This window comes from Bactrocera oleae, chromosome 3, assembly GCF_042242935.1.
Source record: "Bactrocera oleae isolate idBacOlea1 chromosome 3, idBacOlea1, whole genome shotgun sequence".
Classification (NCBI taxonomy): domain Eukaryota; kingdom Metazoa; phylum Arthropoda; class Insecta; order Diptera; family Tephritidae; genus Bactrocera; species Bactrocera oleae.
The window spans coordinates 30,811,487-30,834,448 of record NC_091537.1 but is presented as its reverse complement, the minus strand read 5'-3'; the positions used below and the strand labels follow the sequence as shown (position 1 = coordinate 30,834,448).

The following is a 22,962-nucleotide window of genomic DNA, read 5'->3' as shown; positions in this document are numbered from 1 at the left end:
GTTTCTCTATCACGCTCCTCTCTCCTTATTTCAGGATTTCTTCTTGCATGTTCCTTTGCATTTGATCACGAGTGCGCTCTAAATTCCTATACTCAGGATTTCTTGCGCGAAGTTCTCTATGATCCCTAGTGTTCCTACTTCGTTCATCATAACGTACCTCAGGATTTTCTCGACGAGATCTACGACGTCGAGTATTTCTTATTTGCTCTTCAGACCGAATTTGTGGATCTTGCCGCCTTGTTCTATGTTGAACAGTATTTGCAACTTGCTCAACAGATCGAACCTCAGGGTCTTCACGCCGAGACCTATGACAACGAGTATCTCTTATTTGCTCTTCAGAGCGAATTTGGGGATATTGCCGCCTTGTTCTATGTTGAACAGTATTTGCAACTTGCTCAACAGATCGAACCTCGGGGTCTTCACGCCGAGACCTAAGTGCTCGAGTATTTCTTATTTGCTCTTCAGAGCGAATTTGGGGATCTTGCCGCTTTGTTCTATGTTGAACAGTATTTGCAACTTGCTCAACAGATCGAACCTCGGGGTCTTCACGCCGAGACCTATGACCTCGAGTATTTCTTATTTGCTCTTCAGAGCGAATTTGGGGATCTTGTCGCCTTGTTCTATGTTGAACAGTATTTGCAATTTGCTCAACAGATCGAACCTCGGGGTCTTAACGCCGAGACCTATGACCTCGAGTATTTCTTATTTGCTCTTCAGAGCGAATTTGGGGATCTTGCCGCCTTGCTCTATGTTGTAGTTGCAACTTGCTTAACAGATCGAACCTCGGGATCTTTACGCCGAGATCTATGACCTCGAGTATTTCTTATTTGCTCTTCAGAGCGAATTTGGGGATCTTGCCGCTTTGTTCTATGTTGAACAGTATTTGCAACTTGCTGAACAGATCGAACCTCGGGGTCTTCACGCCGAGATCTATGACCTCGAGTATTTCTTATTTGCTCTTTAGTGCGAATTTGGGGATCTTGTCGCCTTGTTCTATGTTGAACAGTATTTGCAATTTGCTCAACAGATCGAACCTCGGGGTCTTAACGCCGAGACTTATGACCTCGAGTATTTCTTATTTGCTCCTCAGAGCGAATTTGGGGATCTTGCCGCCTTGTTCTATGTTGAACAGTATTTGCAACTTGCTCAACAGATTGAACCTCGCGGTCTTAACGCCGAGACCTATGACCTCGAGTGTTTCTTATTTGCTCTTCAGAGCGAATTTGGGGATCTTGCCGCCTTGTTCTATGTTGAACAGTATTTGCAATTTGCTCAACAGATCGAACCTCGGGGTCTTCACGCCGAGACCTATGACCTCGAGTATTTCTTATTTGCTCTTCAGAGCGAATTTGGGGATCTTGCCGCTTTGTTCTATGTTGAACAGTATTTGCAACTTGCTCAACAGACCGAACCTCGGGGTCTTCACGCCGAGACCTATGACCTCGAGTATTTCTTATTTGCTCTTTAGAGCGAATTTGGGGATCTTGTCGCCTTGTTCTATGTTGTATTTGCAACTTTCTCAACAGATCGAACCTCGGGATCTTTACGCCGAGATCTATGACCTCGAGTATTTCTTATTTGCTCTTCAGAGCGAATTTGGGGATCTTGCCGCTTTGTTCTATGTTGAACAGTATTTGCAACTTGCTCAACAGACCGAACCTCGGGGTCTTCACGCCGAGACCTATGACCTCGAGTGTTTCTTATTTGCTCTTCAGAGCGAAGTTGGGGATCTTGCCGCCTTGTTCTATGTTGAACAGTATTTGCAATTTGCTCAACAGATCGAACCTCGGGGTCTTCACGCCGAGACCTATGACCTCGAGTATCTCTTATTTGCTCTTCAGAGCGAATTTGCGAATTTTCCCGCCTGGTTCTATGTTGATTTGTATTGATAATCTGTTTGGACAGACATACATCGGAATCTAATCTACGGTTAGCGTGACTTACATTATTTTGTAACTGCTCACTATCTCTATATAAAGAGTTTGCACGAGGAACTCTCATACGTCTTCTATTCTGAAGACAACTTAGTAATATAGATTTTCTACTTAATCTAGGCATGATTAATTAATAATAAATGGATTAATATATAAAATACTTATAGATAATACTTATATAATTCAGTCCGTCCGGGTGTTAAAAGTTGGATCCTAGGTGCTGCTCTCTTTCACTGTTTCCTTGTAAGTCCTTGCTATGCTATTATTCGTCACTGTACACTGTACTGTGTAATACACTAAAATTAGTTTGAATAAAGCACTTTGCTTGTAAAGACATCTAGTGAAACTGAAACTACAAACACAGTGTACTGATATTTATTATACTCTTGCAACATGTTGGTACAGCTTACGTACTTTTGTATAAATATATATTACTTAGCTATTCACTAACATAATAATACATAATATTTAGTTATATTTATATTTTAGAAATTAGTAGTTTATTTCATTGTATTGAAATTAAGTTCTCGGAAAATCCCTCCGTAATTTACTTATGTTAAATGCTTTCTAAAACAGGGGGATCTATGGTACCTATTTTGAAGGGTCTACCTATGAAGGCTAAATTAACAATAACTTACATATAATTAAGTATGTTATACACATATGTAGAGCAGGTATGTAGATTTTCTTCTTTCTGTCTTAATATCTAAACCTTTCATAAGCTGCCAACGGCGCTAGGTAAAAATGTAATTTTCTTGAGTTTACAGTTCACCTCATGACCTTCATATTAAAATGTTTCGCAAAACTGAAATAATAGACAGTAGCATGTAAACCGATGGTCGCAGTTTATCTATAACCACATAAAAAGGGTCTTTAGCCCTTTTGATACTACATTACTAATATTTATTTCATGCAATTTTTTCTAGAAAGTTTGTTTTGCTCTATACAAAGTCAAGCACTCTAAGAAACTTTTTTAGCATTGTTGTCTGGTATATTTTATAATAAGTTCAACATGATGACTGATAAAATATACCTAACCACTGATTATCACCAAATATTAGAAGAAATATATGTATATGGAAATCTATATCTATCACTTTAGGTGTTGCAAACAACTCTTTGGTGAACAAAACTATACTCTGTTGCAACATGTTGCGAAAGTATAAAAATGTTGCGAAAGAATTCAACATTCATTACTCGATTATTATTTGGTATCTTATTAACTTATGTTATTGATCATAGATTTATTTTGTGTCAATACTATTTTTTTCTCCGAAACGTTAACTTTTATAAAAAGAAGCTATTTAACTCAAACATGGTATATGTGATATAAACTGAACCAAAGGGGTTAGATTTAATATGTGGGGTATATGAGGTTGCTGTTGTACCAGAGGAGCGGAAATCAGTATATTAGGGTTATAAGGTTTAATCAAAGTCTAGACCAATTTCATTCATATGCAGCGATATACATTATTTTTAGGAAAAACTGTCCATTTAATTTCATGAAATTATCAAATTGACGAAAAAAATTATACCATAAGTAATACATGTGTGCTGGGAAAATCAAAGACCAGAAAATTCCTCCAAACCGTATATTAAAAAATGTTGAATTAAACATCCATTATTAAATGATATCGTGATTAAATTACAATCAAATTTGGTATCTTCTTGACTTATATTAAAGGCCATAAACTTAGTCTCAGTTTTATTGCTTGAAGTGAGATATACATAAGTATGAATGTGATATTATATTAACTCCACCAAAGTGGCTAAATTTTATATTATAAGCTTAGGTGGCAAACGTCAACCAGAGAATCGGAATTCATTATATCAAGGTGTGAGGTTTAGACTTAGTATATACTAATTTCATTCTAATTTAGCGTCAAACACATAATTTTTAAGAAATCTTTTCCACTTAATTTCGTTAAAATATCACGTTGATCAACCGGAACGGTATAAAGTCAGGTGGAAAGACGGAAATCATATATATATTAGGGATAGAGAAATATATTAATTTTGACATTGCTCAGCTATACTCGAGAACATATTTTGAAGCAATTTTATATATAAAAAAAAATATTAATACTCACTGACCGACATATTCGGCATAAAACTGGTTAGAATAACGAAAAGCATTATAAGTAGTATATGGAATATGAGGGTAGTAATAACCCGATTTTATTAATTTTTTCCAATACCACATACTACTAACATGCCACAGACTAATAAAATGCTCCCACTGTTTCATTAAGGTACCTCACATACCATCACCAATCAAATGGAGTAAAGTCAGACGAATGTTCGAAAATCCTGATATTAGTTACATGGGGGCTAAGGAAAATTTTCACCCGATTCATTTTCATTGAGATAACTCACATATGCGGTATAAAGTCACGCGGAAGTTCAAAAATATTTATATTAGATATATGAGAGCTACAAGAACTATTGATCCGATTCAACCCATTTTTGAAACAAAGACATACTATTATCGATAGTTTCATTTATTTATTCAATTATATGAATTTCAATTATATATCTTACACAATGGCCGATATTTACGGTAAAAAGTTAACTGTAGGTACTGGTGTCCACATATTTAGTACCTAGGGACTTGAATAGTTTTGGTTCGATTTAGATAATTTTTGATTTCGATTTCGCCCATTTTCGCACTATGACATAAAAATATAAAAATAAAGAACGTTATGCACCGAATTTGGTTGAAATCGGTTAAAAACATCTCAAGATATGGGTTTTAACCTAAAAGTGGTCTGTGCCACGCCCACTGTCTAATTTTGAACGCGGTTCCTACAAAGTCATCTCATACTATCCCAGAGACAAAATTTAATGTATCTGGCTTGTTTAGTGCTTTATCGCGCTTTTAGTAGTTTTTAACAGTAGCGTTATATAGGGAGTAGGCTGGGTTGTCACCCGATTTCACCCATTTTCACACTATCCATAGAGGTGCTAAAAACATTTGTTCCCAATGAATTTTGTTATTATAACTTCAGTGGTATAGGAGATATGCACATTAAACTTATTAGGGGCGGGACCACGCCCACTTTAAAAAAAATTTAACTGCAGATGCCCCTCCCTTATGTGATCCTGTATACCAAATAACAGTCTTGTATCTTGTTGTGGAGCTAGTTATGGCAATTTATTTGTTTTTGATTAATGGCGTTTTGTGAGCATGGCAGTGTTCTGATTACGCCCATCTGCAATACCAACCGTCTAACGGTACCAAAAAACATGTGTACCAAGTTTCATAAAGATATCTCAATTTGTACTCAAGTTACAGCTTGCACAAACGGACAGACAGACAATCACCCGGATTTCAACTCGTCTCTTCATCCTGATCATTTATACATATAATATATAACCCTATATCTAACTCGATTAGTTTTAGGTGATACAAACAACCGTTAGGTGAACAAAACTATTATACTCTGTAGCAACAAGTTGCGAGAGTATAAAAAACTAAATGTGTGAAATATCGTGTATACAAATAGAACAATGGCAACATTGGTGAATTGCAAACAAAAGGGAACAACTGATTTCTGCGTTGCAACTACAGGTATAACTTTTGACAAATTTGGTTTGATACGGGCGGTAAGTAGGGAAGGAAGGAATGTCAGTGACTGTTTGTGCTATAAGGGACTAGTTCGCGTATATACAGACTGGCCGACAGACGTTCATACGGATGTGGCTAAATCGACTTAGCGCGTCACGTTGATCAATTATACATATCTTATAGGGTCTCCAACGTTTCCTTCTGGGTGTTACAAAATTCGTGGTAAGCTTAGTGTACCCTGTTTAGAGTTTTAAAATATGCTTAGAATGGACATGCCTTATATTAAATTTGTACTATTTGAACTTTATCTTGACGAGTATAACCGATTACTAAATTTATTACTTCATATACTTAACTAAAATTGAATACGATATGCTTGAATATTGTGTGAAAATGTATGAATATGTTAACGGTAAAATTGTAAGCATATGTGTAGCTCAACGGTTTTGTTTATATGCCGTTTGAAATAATGTAGACCCTCCTCAAACACCGTATTGTTTGGTATCTGACATATTGAAATTAGATAGGGAATTCGTCGCGTTGGAAGAACAAAGCAGGCGGAAAATTTGGTTTTCGTTGCAATTTTGGTCCGATCGGCCCATCAGGTCGTTATCCTGAATAAAACAGTAGCTACCATTTAAATGGAGTTTAGCAGCTGACGGAGCCAAATTATTTTTTAATATTGCCTAGTAGTTCGTTACATAATTCCTTCGATAAAAACAGCCTCCTCCATGCTGACAGTCTTATTAAATGTTTAATAGTTTAGCGCTTAGCCTTTCTTAAGCCATACAAATCGACGACCTTGAAACTCTGAGCAACTTTACTTTCAGCTTGAGGCGTTTTTGTAGGCGTTCCATTATCATCTAGTATTCCAACTCCAGCAGTATTTTTGAATTTAGCAATAATGTACTGAACAATAGCATGTGTGTATTTTGAAAATATTGCCTATTTCGCTAGTAATGTTGTTTTTTTGCCAATATTTGACTGTAAATCTTTAGATGTTTGTTTATTCTCCATTTATTCTTCAAAACCAACAATCGCACAAATTAAATTCATTTACCAAATAGTACATTTTGACCTCACTCAAATAATACCAGACAAAACGGCACGGTACCTACTTGATAATTGCATTTAAAGTGTTGTCAACGTAAGTGTACAAGTTTATTTTCGCTGATCAAAAGTGAGATATTCTAATTTTTTGAGATCGATAACATCAAAATTGATTTATTGATAAATTTTCTTTTAAAATGCTAAAAATACATAAGATTCTCATAATGTTACTCTCGGTTGTAGTTTAAAAGAGAGAGATTAATCAAAAACAAATAAATTTCCATAACTAAGCTCCACAATAAGATACAAGACTGTTATTTGGTATACAGAATCACATTAGGGAGGGGCATCTACAATAAAAAATTTTTTAAGTGGGCGTGGTCCCGCCCCCTACAATAGATTTAATGTGCATATATATATGCTATAATAACAGAAATCACCGAGAACAATTGTTTTTAGCCCCTCTGTCGACAGTGTGAAAATGGGTGAAATCGGGTGACAACCCAGCTCACTCCCCATATAACGGTACTGTTAAAAACTACTAAAAGCGCGATAAATCAAGCACTAAATACGCCAGGCACATTAAATTTTATCACTGGGATTGTATGAGATGACTTTATAGGAACCGATAATAGTATGTTTTGTGTCAAAAATGGGTTGAATCAGACCAATATTTCCTTTAATATAAAATTTTGCCAACACCTGAAGTAATTTCCCGGCTTTGGTCCGTGCAAGTTGCGAGAGTATAAAATGCTCTGCCTTAAGATTTTTTCGCTTAAAATTGCATCCTTTCTTCTTTGCTATTCATACTCCTTGTAACTAAAAAATAGGAATGAATGGGAACCTGAATTGAAAGTGTAAAACAGAGGTGAAGAGTTTCAAGAATTCAATATATTGAGCTTATAGGAGCTTATGAACAAGTAATATTATATTATAATTAATTAACTGTTTTTTTATGTATAACAATAAACTACCAAAAACTTCTGCAGTAAACGAACAAAATGATATCAACGTCAGGTAAATGAAAACTTAAGCTTTTGCGACATGCCAATTAATCCCCTTAGGTGGTAAGGTTCAAGTTGGTTGCCATCAAAATTATCAAACGGTAGGCCCAATAAAAGTGCTGTTTCAACGGGGTCGGACTATAGGGAGATGGGGGTTAGATGAGTGGGATTCAGTGGGCATGCAAAAAGGTGGTTAGAGTCATGCGGTGTCTCATTGCACGCAGGACATATATTAGGTAAGTCGGAGTCGATTCTGGATAAGTAGAAGTTTAACCTGCTACAGTATTCAGAACGAAGTGGCGCAAGGGTCACTCTAGATTCTCGGAGCAACTCGAGGTCTGCTATAAGTGATGATTTGACTTCAACTACGGTTTCTGGAAAATCATCCCTGCAGAAACTGCTTGGAGAGGACCGGAAGCATGCAGGCCTCAAAATGTAGGTGTTCGACAGGAGACATCAGCATTCTGATACGTCCGAATCTTCTTTGTCTGTGCGTTTCACAACATACCAGACGACCATATCGATGCAACGTAGTTGATGACCTGCCGGCCGATTGCTTTGTATGTGTTAGACTCCTTGCAGAGAAGAAGCGAGAAAAATCGACGAGATAGCTGCTTACTTTCGAAGACATCCTAAATTCAATTGACCTCTAAGGTTTATATGTATGTAAATATTTTTCTAAATGTAAAGTGAAATAAGACCCAATGTTTTTAGGATACGAAAATTTGGTAGTTTTGCAACAGATTTGGTAGCATTTTGGTACCCAAAGGTTTCCCCAAGTGGCAATACTGTTAAGTACTAATTTACAAAATGAACAAGTGGGTGGTGTAGCTAATGAACTCGGCTCAAATTGCAAGATGATGCGCATGGCAAACGATGCGTCTGTATACAAAACAAACTTTTTTTGCATTTTGGAACAATTTTTTAACTTTTAATGATTTTTATTCTGAAAGTAATATTTTATATACATACATTTTTCCTTTTTCGATTACGAAATTATTACAGTTATTGCTGCCTTAATGAATTTGTCTCAAACAAGTTTCTTAGGGATGTAATCTAGAAATGTAATGTAATGTAATCTAGATGTATTCTCTTTTTATTTGAGGGGATTATTATTGCAGCGATTAACAATATCGAAAAAACAAATAAAAAGTTTTTCTCAAAAAAGTATTCGTACACAAGGAAGTATTTTAAGTGACAAATTTAACTTATTTATCCAAATAATATTCTACTTTTAACGGATGACTTTGACCTATTGCATTCGTTTAGAATTCTAGATGTTTAAAACTCTTCATAAGAAATAGGTTCAAGAGTAATCGCAGAAGTATAAGTGCTAGTTTTGGGATGTTGAGTTGGTAATCTTTTTTAGGCATACAAACTTTTATAAATCCATATTGATATGGAGATATATTGATATGGAGATATCTCTGGAAATGTTTTGGTATTCAACATATGGCAGGAAGTATTACAGCTTTGTGCAATGGTTATTTCTTACGTTTGCACCAATACAAGTACATACATATATGAATTTATACCAAAATAGCTCATATCACCAGCTTAAATACGCCGAATCAAATATTATATTTTGCCTTAGAAATAAGAGCTTCCGTTCACGCTACACCTAATACTTCAAGGTGTAATTACTTTATATGGATTTCAAAGAATAACACTAGATTATCGAAGTATAATATTTCTCTAAACTTAGTGGCTATTCCCACGTTCTAAGAGTGGCGAATACTAATTTTAGGTACCTAAATTCAGCTTCATATTTCATAACCAAACGTATGTATGTACTTACCTTATTCAATTGCTCCGAATTGTAGCCGGCCACCAGGAACAAGATATTTGAACAGACATCCTGTGTCATTGCGTTGTCATGGCATACCACTTGGGTATGATCTACAAACAACTTTGTGTTGGGCATAAATTCAGTAATGCGTAGCATGCGTGTTGCCGCCTGGAAGTATACATTAAAATGTTACAGATGGTTTGCGAAAAAATTTCAGGGCAACATACCGTTAAAAAATCTAAAAACACAACCAATGTTCGAAAAAGCGGACTCTTCATGTCAGAAATGAACGCTATGGGAGCCAGAGCGTGCATCGATAAAATTTTTTGTGTATACGAGGGCTGCTCAGAACACAAAACCCAAAAGACTGCAGTGCCCTGTGGAAAAGAAATAAAATGATTAAAAAAAACTAAAACCATTGAATGCGAAAAAATATGCAAAGTATATCGATGTCAATTCACCTGTGAGTGGCCTATGTAGTGCAGCTGTTCGTAACCGGTTTTGCTGAGGATATAATCAATGTTTGCAGGTAAATCAAATTTTCCCATTTCGTGAAAGGTGAAATCCCAGAATTCCTGGTAATCGCTATTGAGGCTGGTGTGATTCTTCGAATAGCGATTGCCACGCGCATTGCCCATCCAGATGTCGTAACCGAGATCTGATAGCATGTAACCTATATGCAAACAGCACAGTTCAATGAGATGGGCAAAACATACAAAAACATAAGTATGTAGATAAGATACTTGGAAAAACATGCAAACACAGAAAGTTAAATAAAAACCCCCCATTGAAAAGATATATACATGAGACAATTGTGACAAAGTTGCTCAAACGAAGTGAATGCATGGAAAATGAGTGAACTACCATGGCAAGAGTACAATAAGTGTAGAACGCAGAGAGGTCGAAAAAGAAGTAAAGTATACAAAAAATAATAATAGTTGGAGAGTGCAAAAAATGCATTTGCGCTGCAGGAACTCACCCAACCCCGACTTCGGTCCCATCAGCACCCATGTGGCCGATGTGTCCAATATGCCATGCATGAGAAGCACTGGCTGGGCGCCACGTTTTGGTATGCGATGCATCTCCAGAATATAGCCATCCTTTGTGACCACTGTATGTGTCTCCGATGGGTAACCGTACTTGCGTATCAATTTCGGCTAAAAAGAATTGAAGGAAATAGTACAAAAATGAGTAAACTGGTTAAAAAATTTTTTTTGGAGCATATAGCATATTTACATTCTAGGTTTACTTCATAACTAGTAACGCCAGTGTTTCAATGGAGACGTTATTCAGTATTGGCAATTTGAAACAATTCTGTATTTGACCTATGATTTAGTTACATTTCAAAATGTTAGTCTCTAGACTCTTAATGTGAAATGTCAATCTCCACTAATTTTTTTAAATGTATCATGATTCAAACCCTGCCACCTGGAGGGGGTCAGGAAACACCAACACGATACTGTGAGCAATATCCAACGAATTTGACTTTGAAACAATACGGGCGATGCGACGTCGCAAAGTCGTGCTAACATTGGACATCAACATTTGCAAACATATGTTTAGATTGTGATCTCTGCCCGCATTTAACGCACCGCATACCCTCACCGTATTTGATGATTTTCAACATGTTCGTTAGTTTATAAAACTATTTGTGGTGCTATCAAACATTGTTATCGTTTCAAATTATTTGTAAAAAAACAGATATTAAAAATAAAAAAGTTATGAACCGGTTTTTGGAAAATTGTTTGCTGAGTTACTACTCGCTGCTTTGCAATACTATCTTCTACAACGTAGCCGACTAAGTTGCATTACTCGGAGTATCATAATAATTTATTTCCCAGCCACTCCTTTTTCTTTGAGAGCAAATAATTTTTTTCTTCAGAGCTTCTGTAATAATTGGGCTTAAGCCCCATTACACTTTTTTACAACTTGTTGATTATTAATTTTTTTTAAATAAATAGTTCTTCGAATCCCCTATTTACTTTACCTACCCACGACATTTACATATGAAAACAAGAAATGGTTCAAGAATTCTGTGATTCCAAATTGGGAACCTTCGGACTAGACGCCTTCTGTCTCTTAAGGATAGAATGCAGATTGAAAACTGAGTTAAAAATCACTTATCGATTTGGCTTTACATACGGACCATAACAGTTTTATATGCGGAATCAGTTACACAAGCTTTCACTATTATATATTATGTACATATGTGCGAAAAAATACACCGATAATAAACCGTAGGAAATAATACCAATTTACTTCTTGACTTACCATATAATTTAGGTTTCGTTCTTCGTCCGAAACAAGTAAAATGTTTCAAAATTTTTTCTCAAAACCAAATTTATCTTGTTCACAAAATATCAGTTAGATTTTAATGATTTTGACATACTTTAATTTGCATGTAAACATTAAAATAAAGGTATGGTGTTTGGATCAATATGCATATTTTGGGCAATAAGATAGGTAGTTATAGCATTCAATGGGCAGCCAAACATGAGCCACAAAACTAAACAGCTCCAAAGCACTCACACGTGCACAAATATCGTTGCGAATTTTCAAAAGCCGACCACCACCACAAACAATTCATAAAGGCAGCGAAGCGGTGTTAAACTATTTCATAATTGTTATGTTATACCCATATTCACATATGTATGTAGGTAGGTTGCTTCTTTGCCACTGTCTGATATGCTATTTTCATGGTAACATAAAGTGTGTCAGGGAAGTGTTAATGCAAAACAGAAAAAAATCAGCACTCACTACAGTACTGCTATTAGCCAGATCTGCTTCTAAGAAGTACTCAGTGATGAATTAATGGTTTAGCTACTGGTTTTGCAGACAAAAATATGTTAACTGGTGATATTGTCTGAAATTTTTATTGCAAAATTTCTAAACACATTTTTTGGAGCTTTGAAGACCTTAAACATTAGCATTAAAATGAGTATGGAATTAGTTATATGATGTTTTACTGTTTTTAAAGCGTATTTACGTACATAATCTGCATAGATAAATGTTCACTTCAATATCTACTAGTTATATTCGTACATAGTACATACATATGCACTTCATTGTCAAAATTGGATTTACATATATCTTGCAACATGTTGCTACAGAGTATAATAGTTTTGTTCTCCTTACTATTGTTTGTATCACCTAAAACTAATCGAGGTTATATATAAATAAATGATCAGGATAACGGGACAAGTTGAAATCCGTATGTCTGTCTATCCGTCCGTCCGTGCAAGCGATAACTTGAGTAAAAATTTAGCTTTTGTTCTGAAACTTGGTACACATGTTTCTTGGCAAACAAAAGGAGGGGATGAGCTTAATCGACCGCTGCCATGTCTACAAAACGCCATTAATCAAAAAACTGTAAATTGCCCAGAACAAATCATTTTGACACTTCTTGCGACAGCATGAAAATAAGTGAAATTGGAAGATAACCACGCCCACTCCCCATTTAACAGTTTTGTTAAAAACTACTAAAAGTGCGATAAATCAATAACTAAATACGTCAGAGATATTAAGTTTTACATCTACGATAGAACGAAAGGGTTTTATAGGAGCAGGTGTCAAAATTGGATAATGGGCATGGCAACGTCCACATTATAGTGAAATCACATATCTTTTGACCAACTAAACCAATTTCAACCAAATTTTGTACATAAGATTATTTTGACATTCCCATATTACAGTGCGAAAATGCTCCAATTAAAATCACTGGATAAAACTTTGCACGATTAGTGCCTTTGAGGTATGCCATCTTAGGTACCAAAATCGGCCGAAAACTATTCCAACCCCAGATACCGGATATGTGAGCCCCAGAGCCTATGATATTCCTGATAATAGTATGCCTGTATGTCAAAAATGGTTTGAATTGGGTCAATATTTCCCTTAGCCCACATTTACCTTATAGAAAGATTTTTGAGCTTCCGGCTGACTTTATATATGGGGTATATACTTGTATGCATATACGAGGCTATTAAATAACGAGACTGCTTACAAAAAATGGTTTAATTAAAAAAACTATGGTTCAATCGAACTTTCTCCCTCAATATACTCCCCTCCCCTCGCCACACACCGCTCCATCTATTTTTTCCCGTAGCTCAAAGCAGTTTTCGAAGTTGTTTTTTGTTAGGCCTTTCAGAAGCTCCGCCGTTTTCCTTTTCACCTCTTCAATCGACTCGAATCGGCTTCCCTTTAGTGCGGACTTGACTTTCGGAAATAGGTAGAAGTCACAGGGTGCTAGATCAGGGGAGTAAGGAGGGTGTTCCAGCACTGGAGTACCCCTAGCGGCCAAATAACGTTTAACAGAAAGTGCGTTGTGCGCAGGTGCGTTGTCCTGGTGCAAAATCCACGACTTGGTTTTCCACAACGCCGGCCGTTTCTTATGAACTCGTTCGCGCAGTGTTGCCAGAACTGTCAAATAGTATTGTTGGTTCACCGTCTGCCCCTCTGGAACCCATTCAGTCATCACAATGCCGTTAATGTCACCTGTACAATGGTGCATTAGGTTCCCGTCTACCCTCTCCTGGAGGCTGTCTCCGCGCGCAGTCTCGTTATTTAATTTCCACACCTCGTATATCGGCCAATATGTGCGTTATTTTAATTAAATTTACTGGGCGTGTTTTTCTCTTAACGGTGCATCTGTGTGCCTAAAATAGATAAAATGGGGTGTTGATGTTGATGGTATGTGAGGTACCTTAGTGAAGCTCAGAGAGCATTTGTTTCTGTTAATAATATGCAGTAACGCCAAAAATAGGGAAAATCGGTTCAATACTACACCAATCTCCTATATTCCTAATTAAATATTGTCAAACTTCCGGATGGCCTTAAACCGTATATATCAGTCAATACGTAAGATATCTTAGCAAAATTAACTGAACGTATAATATTGGATATACTTTAGTATACTGCCGAAAATATGTGGAATTATACTACATTTAATAATTTTCGTCATTCTTACAAACCTGCAGTTGGATGGTCTAGACCGACTGCTAATCTGACCATGATACATCTCATTTAAGGGTGATTTTAATATAATTTGCGCTGACGAAAAGTAAAATATAGTTATAAAACTAATTGAATCGATGACCTATTTTTAATAAAATACCAAATTTGATTGTAATAGGTTCAAGATTTTGTCGAATATTGAATGTTGAATTTTTTCGCAACATTTTTTAATATGGAGTTTTGTCAACATCTGAAGGTATTTCACCGGCCTTGACCCGTGCAACTTGCAGGAGTATATAATACTCGAGTATAATTAGCCCTTCCTTACTTGTTTATTCTTAGTTTTTGCCAACATCTGAAGGTATTTCCCCAGCTTTAACCCTTGCAAGTTGCAAGAGTATAAAATGTTCGGTTGCTGGACTAACAAAAATTAATTGTATCTATTTCGTTGCATCTTTACATTAAAGTATAGCTTTATTATTTAATATTAACTGTGTGTCATGATATTTTAAGTTTTAATCAAGTTATCGTTTGCTGTTTTAGACGGTCAATTGGCAAAGAAACGCAAATTATAGTTCGCCCGGCTTTTGCCAATTACTTTTACCTTCTCTGACGTCAGCTGCTAAACGTTCCCTGAATTGGCATTGCTGCCAACCCAATTCGTTAATTCAAGGACAGCGGTTGATCATTAGTATTATATAAATAATTTTTTATGTACCTACTTAAATATTCTCCAAAATGTTCACCAAAATATTAACTAATCGTTTTGCTTTTGGAATTATTTAAATTATTTGTCCATCAAGGATCAACAGTAATGTGGCATGTAAGATGTTGAGGCCATTATGTAACGTGATGTTTGCAAATTTAACTTGGTTCCAGTTGGCATTATATATTGCATCGGCACTCCTCAGTTCCAACTTATTAAATGTGTTTCCAGTATTGATTTTTTAATTAATGCAAACTTATGATGATATAATAAATAAAAATGCAACAAATATGGGTCAAATTTCAAGGTCGACCGCCAACTACAAAAGAAGCACATATATATATCATATCGCATGATGAAATTGAAAAACACAAAGCGCGTGAATCTCTTTGATGAAAAATTAAATTCAAATACCAACAAATCGGTTTTTATTTCATTGATCTATATGTATGTTTTTATTTCATTGATCTATCTTATACCTATTTTTAGTTATTTCACGATGTTGACACTCGGTAATGAATTCAAACAAAATCAACATTTTAGCGACCGGCGTCTAATGATAATGGAAAACAAGTAGGGAAGGGCTAAGTTCGGATGTAACCGAACATTTTATACTCTCGCAAAGTCAAATGGTATACTCGTTTGAGATTTCTTTGTGGATTGACTGATATTTTCGGTAGAAGGTCAACTATAGGCACTGGGGTCCACATATTTAGTACTTAGGGGTTTGAACAGTTTTGGTTCGATTTAGACAATTTTTGGCCGCAAGGTGGCATACTTTAATTGCATTATTCACGCAAAGTGAATCCCGATATAATCATTGTTACCTGATTTGCATAGTGGAAAGTGAAAGAATCAGATGGAATTGAAAATGGTGTTACATGGGAAGTAAGCGTGGTTGTAGTCTGATTTCGCCCATTTTCGCACTATGACATAGAAACATGAAAAGAACGTTACGCACCAAATTTGGTTGAAATCGGTTTAGCAGATCTCAAGATATGGGTTTTCACCTCAAAGTGGGCTGTGCCACGCCCACTGTCTAATTTTGAACGCGGTTCCTATAAAGTCATCTTATACCATCTCAGAGATAAAATTTAATGTCTCTGACGTATTTAGTGCTTGATTTATCGCGCTTTTAGTAGTTTTTAACAGTACCGTTGTATGGGGAGTAGGCGGAGTTGCCACCCGATTTCAACTATTTTGACACCGTCAATAGAAGTGCTAAAAACATTTGCTTCTAGTGAATTTTGTTATTATAGCATTAGCGGTTTTGGAGATATGCACATTAAACCTATTAGAGGCGGGGCCACGCCCACTTTTAAAAAAAGTTTGAACTGCAGATGCCCCTCCCTAATGTGATCCTGTGTACCAAATAACAGTCTTGTATCTTATTGCGGAGCTTAGTTATGGCAAGTTATTTGTTTTTGATTAATGGCGTTTTGTGGGCGTGTCAGTGGTCCGATTACGCCCATCTGCAATACCAACCGTCTCACGGTACCAAGAAACATGTCTACCAAGTTTCATAAAGATATCTCAATTTTTACTCAAGTTAGAGCTTGCACGGACAGACGGACGGACGGACAGACAGTCACCCGGATTTCAACTCGTCTCTTCATCCTGATCATTTATATATATATATAACCCTATATCTAACTCGATTAGTTTTAGGTGATACAAACAACCGTTAGGTGAACAAAACTATTATACTCTGTAGCAACAGGTTGCGAGAGTATAAAGACAAGAAAAGAAAGCAAAAGGCGCTCTTGACTGCAAGTTAGTGAATGATTAAAACGTTTTATTATACGATCATACATACATACATATATACACGCATATATACATATGTACATATGTACTTATATAAAGCCCACAAACTGTTGTTAATATTGGAAATCATTGAATTGTTATGATTAGTGCTGCGGTGTTATCAACGGCCAAGTTGGTTAAAAGTGCCAAAATATGAGAGTTGAGGCACAAAATGATTTCAAGAAGGTGAGAACTGTTTGCCGTGTTTAACGAATCATCAATACAACAAAAAATTAAAAGAGCAAAGTTATTTGTATAAATTTTCGTATGACTGTAACGCAAACATTTTTATACAAATAAGTATGTCCTAGTAAAGTATGCTGTCATTTTCAATAGGAGCTCATTAGATGCAGCAATCGTTTTGAAGCATGGAATAATTTATGTTTATTTTTAATTATATCTTGAACAGTTTGCCACGAAGTTTGTAACACCGAGAAGGAAACGTCGGAGACCCTATAAAATGTATATGTAATATATCAGCTGAGTCGACTTAGTTATGTCCGCCTGTCTGTCTGCACAAACGTGAATTAGTCCCTCGGTTTTTAAGACATAGAAGCTGCTCATTTGTCGTATCGGCATATAATTGTTGCTAGTTCTCGGTATCATTCCCCATTAATAGTTTCACCCGTTTTTATATCTCAATACAGCACGAGCATCTAAAAACTGGTGAAACTATTAATGGGGAATGCTACCGACAACCTTATGATCACACCAAATACTGAGCATTACCTTGGTATCATGGTTATTCGGCTTTGCCGTTGATTTAGCTGATTGGCCAGGTTTTTGATTTTTTTCGTTTAGAGTCGCCGTAATGGATATATTTTTCATCACCAGTCAAATCCGATTGATCTGATTGACTCTCAAAGGTTATCCGAGCATTTTTGTGTTTGGCAACAATCTTTATCGAGCAAAAGCTTTCCAATGCATTTTCGGATTATTGGAACAATGGACTATTAAGCAAGTTACGCTATCTATCCCATCTTTTGTTAGATCGCTTAAATATAGTTATAAACTTAATATATAAATGATCAGAGACAAGTTGAAATCCAGGTGACTGTCTGTCCGTCTGTCGTCAGGAAACTTTGTACATGCGTCCCTTGACGCAGTGAAGAGGTTAATATTGCAGATGGGCGTAATTGGGCTATAAAAACGCCGGAAGCATTAAATTTGTAACCAAGATGGTACGGAAGAGCTTCATAGGAGCCGGTATAAAATTTGGATAACGTGCGTGGCATCGCCCAACTTTGTGTGAAATCATATATCTCAAGAAAAAATTCACCAATTTCAACCAAATTCGGTACATACTACTATTTTGATATATTTGTCTTACATAGTGAAAATGAGCTAAATCGGAAATTACCTTTACTTTCCATATTACAAAATTTAAAATTTTATGTATATGAACTGTTCGTGCAAGCGATAACTGGAGTAAAAATTAAGATACCTTGATGAAACTTGGCACACGTATTCCTTGGAACCAAAAGAGGGCTGGTATTGCAGGTGGGATGATTTTGGCCACTGCCACGCGCACAATGCGCAGTAAATCGAAAACATATAAAGCGCCATGATTACGCTCCACAATAAGATGCAAGTCTCTTATTTGGTAATGCGGGTCGTATAAAAGAGGGCCCCCTCCCACTAATAGGTTTAATATACATATCTCCAGAGCCACTTAATCTAAATTAACCAATCTTGCTCAGCACAAATTTTTCCAAAATCCCCTCCGAAAGTGTAAAAATGGGTAAAATCGGATAATAACCAAGCGCACTCCCATATAACGGTTATGTTGAAAACTACTAAAAGTGCGATGACTCAATAAATAAAAGCTTTAGAGACACTAAATTTTTGCACTCGAGGTGACACAAGATGGCTTTATATGAGCTGGTGTCAAAATTGGACAGACTAATTGTCTCCCTTTTCAGCATACAAATCAAGGACAAATGAATGCATCGGGATAAAACTTTAACTTTGTACGAATAATGCCTTTAAGGTGTGATATATTATGACCAAAAATTGTAAAACATCGAACTGCTACTATTCGAGCTCCCAGATACCATGTATGTGGACGCCAATTCTTATTGTGAACTTTTTTCTGATATTATCGGTCAATCTATGAGATATACTTTCGAAAAAATCTTTACCTGATAATAGTATCCACATATCTAAAAAATGAGTTGAATCGGATCAATACTTCCCTTAGCCGATTTAAGACTTCCGATTGGTTTGAACCATATATATCGGTCAATATGTAAGATATCTTAGCAAAATTAACTAGATCTATAATATATAATAGGGGATACATTCAATGCCGAAAATATGTGCAATTGGCCTACGAATTACCAAACTCCCATACACTACAGACATAATGATTTTATTATATTTGATTCAAACAATATACGCCATATTGTGATTTCTGACCCTTTTAAACCCTTTAGGTTGGTCAAAATGTATAGTATTTTAATCATATTAAGTGAGCAACCTTTATTAAAAATGATGTATACCTTGGTTCAAACCTCATATTCCTAATATAAATAATTCTGATCCTCTGGTTCTCAACTCAATATATTTACTTCAGCGCCTTTGGATGAAATCAAGTAAAATATAGCAATAAAACTAGAAGAGTCTATGATCTATGATATAACGTAATAAAATACCGAATTTAATTGTAATCCATTCACGATTTCGTCGAATACATGTTGTTACAGAGTATAATAGTTTTGTTCACTTAACGGTTGTTTGTATCTCGTACTTGTAAAGCTAATTGAGATAGATATAGGGTTATGAATATATAAATGATCACGAAGACGAGAATCGAATCTAGACGTCTGTCCGTATATCCGTCCGTCTGTCTGTGCAAGCTGTAGCTAGCTTGAGTAAAAATTGAGGTATCGTATTGGAATTTGGTACACGTGTTCCTTGGCAAACGCCATTAAAATAAAACCTATAAGATGCCCGAATGACAGTGTGAAAATGGATGAAATCGGATTATAACCTCGCCTTCTCCTCATATAATATAACGGATTTGTTAAAAACTACTAAGAGTGCGATAAATCTATAAATGAATGCACCAAACACATAAAATTTTAGACCGAGAAGGTACAAGAGGATAAAGCCCAATAACAAATTTGGACGACGGGCGTGACACTGTCCACATTTAGGAGAAAACCAAATTCGGTTGGTAATATTATAATGACAAAAAGCACGCCTCCTTTCCATATAACACATTTTAGAATTCCATCTGATTTTTCCACTTTCCAGTATACAAATCAAGCACCAATTAATATATCAGGATAAAACTTTGCACTAATAGTGTGTTCAAGATGTGCTACTTGATGACCGAAAATTGTCGAAGTCGGACTTCAAATATTCAAGCCCCCAGATACCCAATATGTGGACCCCAGTTCCTGTTGTGAACTTTTTATCGAAATATCGGCCAATCTGTGATATATATTATAGAAATTCGGAGAAAATCCTTTTCTGATAACAGTATGCTTGTATGTCAAAACTGGTTTGAATAGGATCAATAATTCCTTTAGCCCCCATATACCTATTATTAAGATTTTCGAACATTCGGCTGCCTTTAATCCCATAGTTTCTGTCAGATATTTGATGATGATTTTAATATATTTTTTGCTGATAGGAAGTACAATATCGGTATACAACTAATTTATTCTTTGACCTATTAGCTAATAAGATACAAATTTGCTCCATTAACGATTTCGTTGAAAAATGAATGTTGAGTTCTTTCGCAACATTTTTATACTCTCGCAACCTGTTGCTACAGAGTATAATAGTTTTGTTCACCTAACGGTTGTATGTATCACGTAAAACTAATCGAGTTAGATATAAGGTTATATATATAATATATAAATGATCAGGATGATGAGACGAAATCCGGGTGACTGTCTGTCCGTCCGTCCGTCCGTCCGTCTGTCCGTCCGTGCAAGCTGTAACTTGAGTAAAAATTGAGATATCTTTATGAAACTTGGTAGACATGTTTGTTGGTACCGTGAGACGGTTGGTATAGCAGATGGGCGTAATCGGACCACTGCCCGCCCACAAAACGCCATTAATCAAAAACAAATAAATTGCCATAACTAAGCTCCGCAATAAAATACAAGACTGTTATTTGGTACAAAGGATCACATTAGAGAGGGGCATCTGCAGTTAAAATTTTTTTAAAAGAGGGCGTGGTCCCGCCCCTAATAGGTTTAATGTGCATATCTCCTAAACCGCTAATGCGATAATAACCAAATTCACTAGGAGCAAATTTTTTTACCACCTCTATTGACGGTGTGAAAATGGGTAAAATCGAGTGGCAACTCCGCCCACTCCCCATATAACGGTACTGTTAAAAAATACTAAAAGTGCGATAAGCCAAGCACTAAACACGCCAGAGACATTAAATTTTAACTCTGGGATGGTATGAGATGACTTTATGGGAAACGCATTTAAAATTAGACAGTGGGCGTGGCACGGCCTACTTTTAGGTGAAAATCCATATCTTTAGACCTGCTTAACCGATTTCAACCAAATTTGGTACATAACATTCTTTTTATATATCTATGCTATGGTGCAAAAATGGGCGAAATCGGATTACAACCACGCCTATTTTTCATATGACACCATTTTAAATTCCACTTGATTCTTTCACTTTCCACTATGCATATCAAGCAAAAATGATTATATCGGGGTAAAACTTTGCGTGAATAGTACGTTTAAAGTATGCCACCTTGTGACCAAAAATTGTCTAAGTCGAACCAAAAATGTTCAAGCCCCTAAGTACTAAATATGTGGACCCCAGTGCCTATAGTTGACCTTCTACCGAAAATATCAGTCAATCCACAAAGAAATCTCAAACGAGTATACCATTTGACTTTGCGAGAGTATAAAATGTTCGGTTAGCCCTTCCTTACTTGTTAAAATAAAGTTTTACCAACACCTCAAGGTATTTCCCCTGCTTTGATCCTTGCGAGTTGCAAGAGTATGATATGTTCGTTTACACCCAAACTTAGCCCTTCCTTATTTGTTCCATATTGGAAACATGACAGTCAACTTTTGCCTCAATTAAGAAGACATTGGAATTCAATCTACCGATATATTTCTTTTGATGGACTCGCCACAAAATTTTTCCAGCTTTGTGGTTTTCTGGTAGTGTTAATGGTTCTTACCAACCTAATTGCCAAAGTCCACTAATCCCAAATGCATTCAAGATATCTCATTATGCATTTATAACAAGATTTAATACAATAGTTTTTAAATCTATTAAAAAGACATTCATTATTTTTCCAATATATGGTGGTAAGTGCGATGGAGTTATGCTATATAACGTTAGAAAGATAAAATTTCGGAAAGTGACTACCTCGTAGTCCGTACATGCTAGCACGTCTTTACTACCTGTTCCTATGGCAAATGAGTTCAATGGGGAAAAATTCTTCTCCAGAGAAGCTAGTGGGAACCGACTGTCTCATTTTGATTTTTTTTTTTTGCTAATAGAGACAAGGATTTCTATGAGACTGGTATAAGAAAAATTATCGAACAAAACGGTACATATCTGACCTAAATTGGATCATTCTAATTATTATAAAAAAAATTTTAGTTTAATGCAAAAATAATGGATTTCCTATATAGTATACACATATATACAAGGTGCGTTCCAAAGTAAACAGTAAAAAAGTAACAAAGTAAACTCTAGTGGCGCCATCTATATGCCAGCTAATGCGTTAGAATCTGCTATCCTTTATCGACTTCCAGTAAAAATTTCATGGCATTTCAGCTATTACAAGTGAAGTTATTGCGTTTTAAGTGTCAGTATGTATTTGTCATCGGTGCGAAAATGAGCTCCGTACAAAGAGCCAACATAAAATTTTTTTTTAAATTGGTAAAACTTTTACCGAAACATTTAAACTGATGAAACAAGTTTATGGCGATGATTGCCCATCCCGAGCAGAGTGCACGAGTCGATTCAACGTTTTTAAAGTGATCGTGAGGACATAAATGAGAAATGAGCCGAAACCCAAAAAATCGTGCCTGGAGAAGTCTAAAGTGAAGACAATGCTGATTTGTTTTTATGATTCCAAGGGCATTGTCCACAAAGAATTTTTTCCAATTTGTTTGGTGCGCCGTATTCGACGTGTTTGGCCCTAATATCACGA

General features: G+C 36.0%; 2 protein-coding genes across 3 annotated transcripts in view; one reads left to right on the top strand and one right to left on the bottom strand.

Moving 5' to 3' along the window:
* The window catches only part of LOC106621788 (dynein regulatory complex protein 1 homolog), a 127,982-nt gene that overhangs the window by 7,380 nt on the left and 97,640 nt on the right, over window positions 1-22,962 (top strand). The gene's annotated exons all lie outside the window — the stretch shown is intronic.
* The window catches only part of LOC106625525 (lipase 3), a 67,896-nt gene that overhangs the window by 10,823 nt on the left and 34,111 nt on the right, over window positions 1-22,962 (bottom strand). The window contains exons 2-5 of the mRNA XM_036374014.2: window positions 10,325-10,502; window positions 9,807-10,018; window positions 9,573-9,722; window positions 9,355-9,513 (exon numbers count right to left, since the gene is read on the bottom strand). Of these exons, the coding sequence (XP_036229907.2) occupies window positions 9,355-9,513; window positions 9,573-9,722; window positions 9,807-10,018; window positions 10,325-10,502 (699 nt within the window). The remainder of the gene's footprint in view (window positions 1-9,354; window positions 9,514-9,572; window positions 9,723-9,806; window positions 10,019-10,324; window positions 10,503-22,962) is intronic.